Below are 11,661 nucleotides of genomic sequence, written 5' to 3'. Positions count from 1 at the left end.
ATACCTTGAGGAGGCCTATGTGACTGTCCCCCCACTGCAGGATGCTGCACACACCCCATTGGTATTGGTAGAGCATAGCCTTTTTGTAATTAGTAAACTATATATAATAAAGTATATGGAATATAGTGTTTAAATTAACCACTTGAAGTCCATGTGTGAGTGTTTTTAGCTTTTATTTTGTCATGCCCCACATTTTTCTGGGGTGTCTGACATTCTGGGGTGCCTGGTCTTCTTGCAGTTATGACATGCGGTCACCCTGGGTGCAGCCCGATCTCCAAAGGGAGCAAATTAGCTGGAATTTTCTGGAGCCAGGGGGCAGTGGGCTGGATCGGACCACGACTGTGATGCTCAGAGAGAATGAATGTAGGATTACCAGGTGCAAAGAGGCCAGAGTGCCTCTCCCTTCATTGCCCTCTCAGAGCTGCAAAGCTCTGAGTGCCCTCAGAGCGCCCTCTCCCTTCATTGGGAGAGGCATTGTGGCAGGTGCAGCTCATCAGGGGAGTGTATAAAAGGCTGCCCCTGCCCCAATTCCCTCTTCTGTGCAAGGGCTACAGAGGCACTCTGCCCCCTCCTTTGCATCTGGTCACCCCAGATGAGCTGCCTTCTCCTCCTCTCCTGGGGCTGGGTGGCAGAGGGCCCAGGCGGCGCGAGGAGGAAGAGAGGGCACCAAAACCCCACAGGCCAGTGAGAAGCGACCCCTGCCAGCTGCAGCTCGCTGGGCGGGCGAGGCTCACTCCCTCTGCCGCAAGTGCCCGAGCAAAGCAGGTAAGGCGTCCGCCCTCCCGCCAGTATCCGGGCCTCGGAAGCTGTGGGCGGCCCTTGAGCCTCGCCACCGCCCCTTTCCTCTGCCCGCTCGGGAGGGAGAGCCGAGGAGGTCGCTGCCTTGTGAACGCCCCAAGCCCGGTAAGTAGGAAGACCCTGTGCTGAGGAGGCAGGGCGGGCTCTTCAGCTCTGGCAAATGGGGTGCAGGCGGGGGTCCCTGGAGTCAGGCCACTGGCAGCACTGGCGCTGCGTTGCCCCGGCCAGAGCCCCAGCTGGAGAAGCACCAGCCTGGTCTGCAGTGCAAGCCCGTCCCTGTCCCTGCGGCTTCTCCCAGGGGGGCTGGCGACTGCCTGGCTGCGCAGATCGGTTACTGGGGAGGGCGCTTGCTCTGTATTGTGTCACGCGGTCCTCGACTGGCTGCTGCTGTGTCGCTGGCAGGTAGACCAGTTGCTTTCTGAGTGCGCTGCTGCTGCTGTGGAGGTCCGGGGTCCGCCTTCCCAGTGTCCTGCCTCTACAACCTGGCTGCTCCTTGAATAATCTTTGTGGTGCCCCAAACGCCTTACTGCAGTGCTTCCCAAGCTTTTTAACACCGGGACCAACTTTTTAAAGTGATGCTCTGTCAGGACCCACCTAGCTTTGCGGAACTTTAAAAAAATCTAGAAAGGAATAATATGTTTTTTCATTTACAACCAGACACTTAGAACCATAACAGCCAGAAAAAAAATGCTCCAACATTTATCTCCCTGTATTAACACTTGCTTGCAATCTGCAGGAGCTCTTTGCAGGGCAATTGGCTAAATGATATTTGAAAAGCCTCAGGCAGTTCCTTGAGGCAGTTCCTTCCATCACCAGTGACTTCATTGGAAGCTCTGCTCAGCTGCTGTGGGACCCACCAAAAATCAGCTCATGACCCACCAGTGGGTCCCAGCCCACAGTTTGGGAACCACTGCGTTATTGCAAGTAGACCTCATTTTCTGTTGAGCTTCCCCCCCCCCCACTACAATTCATTGCTTTCTGTAGCACCTCTGTAGCTTTCTCCTAACCATATTATGGCTTATATATTATTGAATAAGTTGCACTGACCTATTTGCAGGTTGATTTGTTTTTTTAAAGCCTGATCCAATGCATGTTAATAAACAACTCACACTGTATTAACTATTCCTAGGGTTGAGTCTTCACAGCCTGAGCTTATGCATGCTTACCTGGAAGTTAGCTTCACTTAACTCACTGAGTTTCTCAACCAGTGGTTTGGGGTGTCTCGTGGTATTTGCAGGACTCTCAAACTCCACCTGGCAGCAAGACCACCTATGCAATGCAACAAACAGCAATTAGGAGGCTTGGCTCGACAGGCAACCTCCAGGGTGCACTTTTTGCATGCTCATAAAAGCCGTCCTCTCCACCCTGAGCCTCTTACCTGTGTTTGTCATGTTACATCTGGCCTCTCAATCCAGGAGTAACTGATGGTGACATCATTGTCGATTATTTCAGGTGGTACTTTGAATAGATGAACCACGTGTGGTGGTATAGTGAGGAACAAATGTTGGTTCACAACTTTAAATTGCAGTGTGCCTCAAACAAGGCAAAATGGAAGCCACTGTTTTTGTTTTTACTAAAGGGGAATGGACACTGAGAGATTATAACTTGCCCAAGATTGCATAAGTAAGGTGGGGCTTCTTTGAAACCATTCAACCCAGATTCCCTAGCCCAAATCTGTCATCACTGAACACACCAGTTCATTTAATATATTTAAATTAGCACATAAAGATGTCTTCATTCAACAGACTTATTTTGTAATATTGGGGAGACTTGTTTGTTTTCTTTTAGATGTATCGTACTGTATAGCCTACCACATCCAAGTGTTGGGTAAGTAACAAGTGCATTAAAACATCTGCCACACTCTAAAACAGAGTTAAACATACAGTACTTAACTTTGAGTTGTAGTCTGACAGTTTAATCTGGACATCTGAAAGCCAAATAGGAAGCCAGATACTCTTAAACTGGAGCTGAAATTTCCCAATTGACACAAAGATGGGACAGCTAGGGCTATGGTAATCTGAGGACTTTGGAACTAATACAAGGTACATTCTGAAGATCTTTATTGACTCTTTTCATAGTACCTTACTGTATTAACAAGGACAGACTTAACATGGACTGCTTTCAATCTAAGCAGAGCAAAAAGGCATTTGGATTGGAAAGACAGCCCAGTTTATGTGAATCACATTAACTTCTCTGGATTTCCATTGAGATGAGCTATTGCCACACCAGTGTGATTAGGGTTGATGCCTAAATTGCCTTTCAGTTAAGAAGTCCTACGTAACTAGCTTGTAAATGGAATTGCCCATGTCAAATTAGTGTGTTATAAAAGAAGCAAAAAGTTTCAAGGAAGTGTTAACGCCAATTTTTCCCCCACTTTGTCTAATTTCAGAAGAAAAAAGGCATGTCCCTTTCTGAATACAAAAGGCTAATATTTAGCCTAATGGCAGGGGCTGCTGGAATAAGTTTGGCCCTCCTTTGGTACCAAATGACTCAGAAACGCAAGAAAGCTTTGCATCTGTCTACATTTTGGAATTCAGAGTACAGTTATGATGTGGTAGATCTTCAGTTTGAAACTCATGAACAAGGAACCATAATGATATTGCAAGGAAGACAGCTTCAGATCCTGGAGAAGCTGGATGGCCTGCTGGTAAGCATGGAAGAACTTAAAAGAGAGGTGGCGTTTCTGAAAGAAGCTATTCCAAAGTTGGAAGAACTTGTTCAAGATGAACTCCATGGAAGAACAGATTCTCGCAGGGCCAGCCCTTTACACAGAGCAACAAAGAAAAGGAGAACTGAGTCAGCTCGTGGTGTGTCAGGCACCACCAGCTCTGAGGAAGCAGAAAGTGAAGGCGGGTGGGTATTTTAAAATATTTTGGTTCTAACACTTAAGAAAATGTTGTGTTTTTTTTAAGTTTGTTGGTGATATTTCTGAATAGACCAACTATTCACTTTTCTCAATAGACTGAAGGTGATTTTTGTCACATTTGCTATATCCTGAAATATATGGACAGTTTTTTGCTTATTTTCTAGTTCCTGTAATGTTGAGAAGCAGGTGCAATGCCTGCAATCTTGGAATTGTTTCAGATATTTTGGGAAAACTTATGGAGTGGGAATATGCTGCCTTTGCTTGTGCAGCCTACACAGAACAGGAGTGATGAGATGACGATCCAGTTCTCCCTTTAGCCTTTGCACAACTGTTTTCAAATAGTCCATGCTAGTTTGATCCTTGGTTTGTCTCTTCATGTTCAGGGACCTATAATATTATAGCTGTGCAAACTTTGCACTTTTGAGTCTCCTATGGTTTACCATGAACGATAAGTTTCATCACAAGAATGTAACTCTGCCAATACAGCTTTATCGAATGCTGGATCGCTCTTGCTCCTGCTTTGCCTTCCAGTGCCAGTACCTCCTGGGAATGGGCTAGTTCTTTCTTTTTACTTGGAAGTAAAGTTGGGCATTGTGTGCATGCCAGGAACCCTGAACAACAAAATACATACACATGTGGGGATGCATGTAGAATCTAAACACTTTGAATTATTTGAAATGCTTATGCTTTCACATCCTTCATAAAACCAAGGCAGTATCCAATTATTAAAATATTAAAACCCACAGAACATAATGAAATTGCAAGATTATATCTGCAAAGTGGATAATATTTGTATCGTAACTAATCTAATGTAACATTAGCACAGGTATATTATATGGATGAGCCTATGCTTTCATTTCAAGTTCTGATATCAAGAATGGCTGATTAACTTGTGAGGCAACAAAATACTCAGTTACCTGATTCTAAAATAGATTCCTTGGACCTGTTTCTAAGTAGATCAAATATATCAGCCAGCAAGTATTACTGCCAACATCTGCCTGCCTTAGCACAATCAAGTGCAATGTGGCCTTTGTGGGATTCTGAACAATACTGTCTATGTCGCAGTCTGTTCCAGTTGCACAAGCACAGCACACTGGTATTTGAAGTCTGATCCCTTACCTAGTGAAATTTCATAGGTAACACTGGATGCTGCCTTAAACTGAGTCAGATCATTTGTCCATCTAGCTCAGAATTATTTGCACTGACTGGCAGGGGCTCTCCTGGCTTCCCACAAAGGTCTCTCCCAGTCCTATCTGGAGATGCCAAAGGGGGAAAGCTTGCGATCTTCTGCATTAAAATCAGGTGCTTTACAGGATCTGTGGTCTCTCCTGTTTGGATTGGATTAAAGATTTCCTAAGTGAGGCAGGTGGGTGAAGACTGCCTTTTTGTATTTGTTTTGGCTTGTGCCATTTGAGGCTTCCTTGTAATTTTAAATTGAATGTTTTCACTGCACATGAAATTCATGTTAGAAGAGGAAATTGCATGTCTGAAATCAGAGCTGGACATGTACTGGGGAGCCATGATTAGGCATGGATATCAAATACATGCCCATCATATGCTTGACATTCTGCATACATTGCAAGGCCTCACTTAAAATATACTTATTGTGTAAAGCTTGAAGGTGGTATTAGTAGCGATGGATCCAGTGCTATTCAGAGGCCTCTTTAGGGTGAACATTGCTAGAACTGGAGCCACCATAAAACTCTGTGGGTCTGTCTGACATCATAGTCCTATACTGTAAGTGTTGTATTGACTTGATACATGTTCTCCTTTGTGCATTAATGTGTGTGAATTGAATTATTCTGAGCGACCACCATTAGAGGGCAATCACGTGAAGGTTACTAGTTTGGATAGGAAGATGAAATAAGGGCTGCTTTGATGGACGGCTCATGGATAGCTCAAAGCTATCAGTTTGAAGGTTTACCATGGATTATACAGCCCTACAAAACTGAGAGTTAGAAAAGTTTTTCCCAAACTTTATGGTGGTTTGATATGAATTTGGGGTGCTGATTCCAAAAATGGCATCCGTTTTGCCCTATCACGTCTAGTTTTAGAGATATAGTATAGCCTCTTTAGTGAATGGTTCAAGCAGCTTCCTCAGGAGGAAGCCTACACCATGGTGATACACTAGACTAGACGTGATAGGGCAAAACGGATGCCATTTTTGGAATCAGCACCCCAAATATACCCAGGAATTGGTGTAACATTTAAGGAAGCGAAACGTGTGTTAGCCTGTGTTATTTATACCCAACAAGTGTTTGGATGCTGTGTGTAGTTAATACAGGAATATTTAAATGAGTTGTGTTAAACCTAGAAAAATAAGTGTACAGACTAAAGGCAGAAGACTTGAAATGGTGATTGTAAAATAGTTTGTCTTGTCATTTGGGTGTTTTTTGTTATATAGTCTCAAAGCTCTCAGTATTCCATTTGACAATTCTTAAAATATTAGGGGAAACCCCTAGGAGATTTTCCTGACCGTGAGGGAAAAAAAGAAGCAGTGATTTTCCAATACACTTCATCAGTCAGCACACAATCCTTTCCTTCAGTCGTGGCTCTTCCTCTCCAATTACAGAGGGCCAGGACATTCAAATGCTGTAGCACAAGTATGGGAAAAGCCAAGCCAAATATATAGCATAAACTGTCTGGCTTGACCAGAACACTTCTCACTTCTCTTCATGGATGCATCTATTACTATTTGTAACCTAAGCACTGAAGAGAGGCAATTGAAGCAAAATTTATTTTCCTTTATTTCCTTTTATATACCACCAGTTTTCACAAGGCCAAAAAAAAAGTTGTTGTACATTTATAAGACATCCAGACACTGTTTGGACACTTCTTGATGTGTTAATGTCTACTTGCGCAGCAAGTCCTGGAATACCCATTAGTGCTGCCTCAACCTTGCAAAAACAAGACCTTGACAGAATTGTTTTTGTTGACGGGAAGAGATAATTCCTCTCATCTCAAGGTCTCAGTGATTCGATGAATGACATTGATTCCCAGGATAAATCAAAACACCCTTTGAGGCTTCTAAGCATTTGGTGTAATGCCGAAAAAGTTGTTAGCTCTGAAGCTCATGATATCATGCAGAAACTTGTAATTCCATTTTATGATTTTTAATCTTTGCTACTGTTCAAGCATTTTAATTTTGATAGCTTTAATTAGTAAAATTTAACTTCCAACGTTCTAAGGTTCTGTGATTCTAAGATGCTGGGTTAGATGGTTCTTTGGCCTGATCCAACAGAACTCTTGTACCTACAGTATATCCAGTTAAATTTTACTAACAAATCATTTCAAACGCATACTATGTGCAGGACTTTACATTTGTCTCAGTTAAGCCTATCAAAATATTTTTCAATCCTGAATCTCTGAAAATTTGATAAGCATTCACTCGCTCATCCAGATATTTTATAAAAATGTTGAACAGCACAGGACCCAAGACAGAACATTGGGGCCCTTCATTTGATACTTCTCTCCAGGTTGATATGGAGTTATTTATTAACACTTGTTGGGAACCGTTGTTCAATCAACTTTGAACCCACCTAATGGTAGTACCTCTAGGCCACTTTTTATCAACAAGGATATCACAGGAGACTTTGGCAAATGCTTGTTGAAATCTAGGCACACTGTGTCAACAGTGTTCCCACCATCTACCAGACTCTGTCAAAGAAGGAGCTGGTGTTAATCTAGCACAACTTGTTCTTAGCAACCAGGCTGCTCTTAGAAACCATCTAATTATTTTCAAATGCTCATTGACATTCCACTTAATAATTTGTTTCAAGATCTTTCTCAATATTGAAATCATGCTAATTGGTCTGTAGTTTCTTGGGTCCTTCCTTTCTTAAAGATAGGGAAGACATTCGCTCATCTCCAGACCATAGATACTTTAATGCAAACCCAGCACAAAGTGAGCAATATTATATGTAACTGGTAAACACAGTTGCTTTAATGATGGTTCTCTGTTAGAAGGCTGAAGATTTTTTTCCCCTTTCTTTTAGCTATATTACAGCTCATACAGACACTGAAGGAGAATCTGAAGAAGAAAAAGGATGGGTCAATTCTTCCCTCTCTTCTTACATGCCAGAAGAGAAAATAGAGTTGTTTAATCTTCTACAGGACATTGACAGGTTACGTTGTGGTTCTGATGACGAGAAAAGAGAGAGCTTTAGACTTTTACGTGAAAATGAAGAAAAGGTACAAAAACATGTCCTACAAATTGTTTTTTATACTGCAGTTTATAGGTTCAGTATGGTATATGTCCTTCTCTAAGTTTGAGGGAAGGGTATGTTAGAACTGATGTAGATATTTGAGTAGGCTGGTTTTTGCTGTCCTTTATCTCTGTATTATCGTAAAAAAAATTGACCTTGATGTTCAGTGAACATTTTCTAGTGCTGCTCATGGCTGGTGACAAACATTTTGACACTGAAAGCTCTTTCTCCTGCTCCAAGTGATGGAGACTGATTGCAATGAGGAAAAAAGCTTCCAGACTTATGGTACTGCTTCCATGTTAGTAGATGAATTCAGAAGTCATTTCCCTCACAGAAAAAGCCATGAAGTAAATGGGAAGCTTCTCATGCAAAGGCCAATATGCAGTGTAAGTCTTCCTCTCATGTTACCCATATAGTATCTGAGCAACTAATGCATCACTCCTTCCTGCACTTCAACGGTAACACGAGGACTTCTGCACTGGAGGAGAGGCCATGTCACAGCAACCCACACTAGTGTTGCCTATCCCAGAAACTAGGGTAATGCTCACACAGGGAAGAGCTGTAGTATTGGTTTTGCTTGTGGCTTTTAATGCTACCTTACAGTCTGGGAAAGAACTCGGTTGCGGCAATTCCCACGCCAGTTAAATTTCTATTTCCCCCAGAGTTTTCAGAGCATTTCCAGAGCCTTAAATCCCTATTTCATAGGATCATAAAGTTGAAGACACCCCCCCCCACAAGGTCCTTTAGTCCCACCCCCTGCCTGGAGCAGGAAATCCTTCTAGAGCATCACCAGCTGGTGCCTGTCAAACCTCTACTTAAGATCTCCAGTGAAGAGATCTTGGTAATTACTGCCTCCCTTGGTAATAGTTTCCACTGCTGAACATCTTCACCATCAAGAATTTCTTCTTGCTGTCCAACCATAATCTCTCTTCTCTTGTAATTTGTACCTATTTGATTTACTTCTGCTCTCAGAGGCAGCTGAGAACAAATTTATTCTTTCTTCCATATGACAGCCCTTCACACATTTGAAGAGCATTATCATATTCCTTCTCAGCCTTCTCTTCTCCAGGCTAAACATACCAAGTTCCCTCAGCCTTTCCTCATTGGGCTTGTTCTCCCATCTGCTGATAATCCTTATTGCTCTTCTCTGAACCTGCAGCAGTTTGGCTGCATCTTTCCTGAAGTAAGGTGCCTGGACACAGTACTTCAGATGAGATCTGACCAGCACGAAGTAAAGTAGAACCACTACTTCTTGCAACTTGGAAACTTCTGTTCTACTAATGCAGGCTAAAATTGCACTAGCCTTCTTTGCAGCTGCATCACACTGCTGACTCATGTTCATCTTGTGATCCACTGCAACTCCAAGACCCCTCTTACATGTTGCGCTACCAAGACACTATCTCCCATTCTGTATCTGCATCTTTGGTGTTTTTGTCCAAGTGCAGCAGAATCTTGCATTTGTCCCCGTTGAAATTCATCTTATTTGTTTCAGCCCAGTATTTCATTATTTCAAGGTCTTCTTGATTGCTTTTACTGTCTTCTGTTGTGTTTGCTATTCCTCCCAGCTTGGTGTCATCCGCAAATTTAATGAAGCCTTCTTGTATCCCTTCATCCAAGACATTGATGAAGATGTTAAAGAGAACTGGGCCTAGGATAGAACCCTGGGGCACTCCACTTGAAACTGTCCTCCAAGTTGATGCGATGCCATTGACCAGCACGGTCATCCAAACTGTTGCGAATCTAGCTAACCATTTATTGTCTAGCCTATATTTCAACCACTTTGCTGCTTAAGATGTCATGGGGAATCTTGTCGATTTCTTAGCAGATGTATACGTTTTTGACAAATAATGCCATCCCCTCTCCATTTACCACATCTGTTCTTCCTGAACAATGGATATCCTTCTGTCTGTGCATTCCAATCATGGGAGTCATCCCACCAGGTTTTGGTTATTCCTATCAAGTCAAATTTACCTTCACTTGCTAAAATGTCAAGCTCATCCTGTTTGTTTCCTGTGTTCTGTGCATTCCTGTGTTCTCGTATATGCACTGTAAGTCTTGGAGGTTATGACCCAGTGTCCTTTCTGCTTCCTTTAGGTTTGGGATTGCTGGGCCTCTTCAAATGGCTCCTAGTTATAATGGTGTCCTGAGGGTTTCTGCCTAGAGCAATTAATTTCTAATTCCTGAGATGAAATTGACCACTCTGTTGCCCAAAAGCCCCCAACCTTAATACATTTTGCAATGCTTTAGCATCACCAAATGTGAAAACAACTCAATTCTTTTAAAGACAGTCTATATGTTGCATTTATATCTCACCTACCTTCCATTGTAAGACTCAAGTTGGTGTATGTGGAGTTCACTAAGTACTGACCAAATCTAGAGGTATATAACTTCAGCATGGTGGCTGCATCATATTCCTTTTAGCTATATCCTCGGAATAGCATTGAACATGCTATTTGGGTGGAAGAACTGCGTTTTCTCAGGAACAAAACTTGGATTGAATACTAGAAATACATGATATTTCATCTTCAGAAACTCTACCTTGATGATGTGTGGATTCTGCACAACAAAGGAGTAATAGCTTTGTTATTAATTGAAAGATTCTTATTTTATTGCAAATATTTACTGTGTATCTCTGAAACACTTTGTGCAGTAGAAATACAAAATGGCAAAATATAAAATGTGTTCAGTTCCGTCTGCAGACTGGCATATAAGAAACAGGATGCTTAACCTATTTTAATCATATCAGAGGAAATTATGTATGGAATAAATATTTGCAGTGGAGGGAGTTTTAATAATATCATTCTGTTTACATGCAGTACAAAAACTATGCTGGCTTTCTTTGGAGACTTGCCCGAGCTTATGGTGATATGTTTGAAATAACAACAGATGCTGAAGAAAAAAAGAGCTATGCTTCTGAAGGTAGAGCACACTAAACTCTTTGATCATAATGATAACCTGATAATTCAAGTTGGAATACTACAGAAGTAAGATTTGAATAGATGTGTGCAAGAAGTGATTTTTTTGACCTTTGTCTTTGGCTGGAGAAAATAAATGAGATCAGGAGTTCAATGTATGGCTGCCCCCAATCTGATTCTCCGGTTTTTCTTCTGGATGCCCTGCCTTTCGTACAAAAAGGTGTTACTTGTAGTATACTGAGCTACTGGGAGTCCAGGATACAGGAGTTTATGCCTTGTCTAACTTCCTAAGTAATTCCTAAACAATGAATTTAAACCTGTCTAACTTTGCCTAGGATTCAATTGCAGAAGTAAGTGTGGTTGAAAAGACTAAGACCTAAGCAGGGCCGGCCTGCCCATGAAACCAACTGAAGTAGTTGCTTCAGGCAGCAGATTGATGCAGGGTCACCCATCTCTGTCTGCCTAGTGCTCTTCCTTCTCCTTCTACTACCTGGATTGGAAAAGGAAGAGGGAGCAGAGAGGAAGAAGAAATTTAGAGGGTTGGAGAGTGCTGAACTAGAACAGGGGTCTCCAAACTTTTTGGCCAGAGGGCCGCATCAAATATCTGGCGTGGTGTGGAGGGCCAGAAAAAATTAAATATAAAATTTAAATACATAAATTAGAGATGGAATTTGGATGAGCAAATAGATGAATGAATGGGCTCATTCATTTCACCTCTCTGGCCCTCCAGACACAATCAGAGCACAGTTCTGGTCATGTTCAGTTGAGTGGGCCAGAGGCTTTCATGGGACAAGAGGTTGGCTGCGGGCCGGAAAGAGGCTTGCTGCAGGCCGCATCTGACCCCCGGGCCAGGGTTTGGAGACCCCTGAACTAGAAC

At 42.5% G+C, this 11,661-nt stretch overlaps 1 protein-coding gene across 1 annotated transcript in view; it reads left to right on the top strand.

Annotated features, from left to right (window-relative positions):
• The first annotated feature begins 854 nt into the window (after positions 1–854).
• RMDN2 (regulator of microtubule dynamics 2) overlaps positions 855–11,661 on the top strand; it is a 31,714-nt gene continuing 20,907 nt past the window's right edge. Inside the window, exons 1-4 of the mRNA XM_066611552.1 lie at positions 855–903; positions 3,188–3,651; positions 7,660–7,855; positions 10,686–10,788. Of these exons, the coding sequence (XP_066467649.1) occupies positions 3,200–3,651; positions 7,660–7,855; positions 10,686–10,788 (751 nt within the window). The 5' untranslated portion in view covers positions 855–903; positions 3,188–3,199. The remainder of the gene's footprint in view (positions 904–3,187; positions 3,652–7,659; positions 7,856–10,685; positions 10,789–11,661) is intronic.

Source organism: Tiliqua scincoides, chromosome 1, assembly GCF_035046505.1.
Source record: "Tiliqua scincoides isolate rTilSci1 chromosome 1, rTilSci1.hap2, whole genome shotgun sequence".
NCBI classification, from domain to species: domain Eukaryota; kingdom Metazoa; phylum Chordata; class Lepidosauria; order Squamata; family Scincidae; genus Tiliqua; species Tiliqua scincoides.
This window is presented reverse-complemented; position numbering and strand designations above follow the sequence as displayed.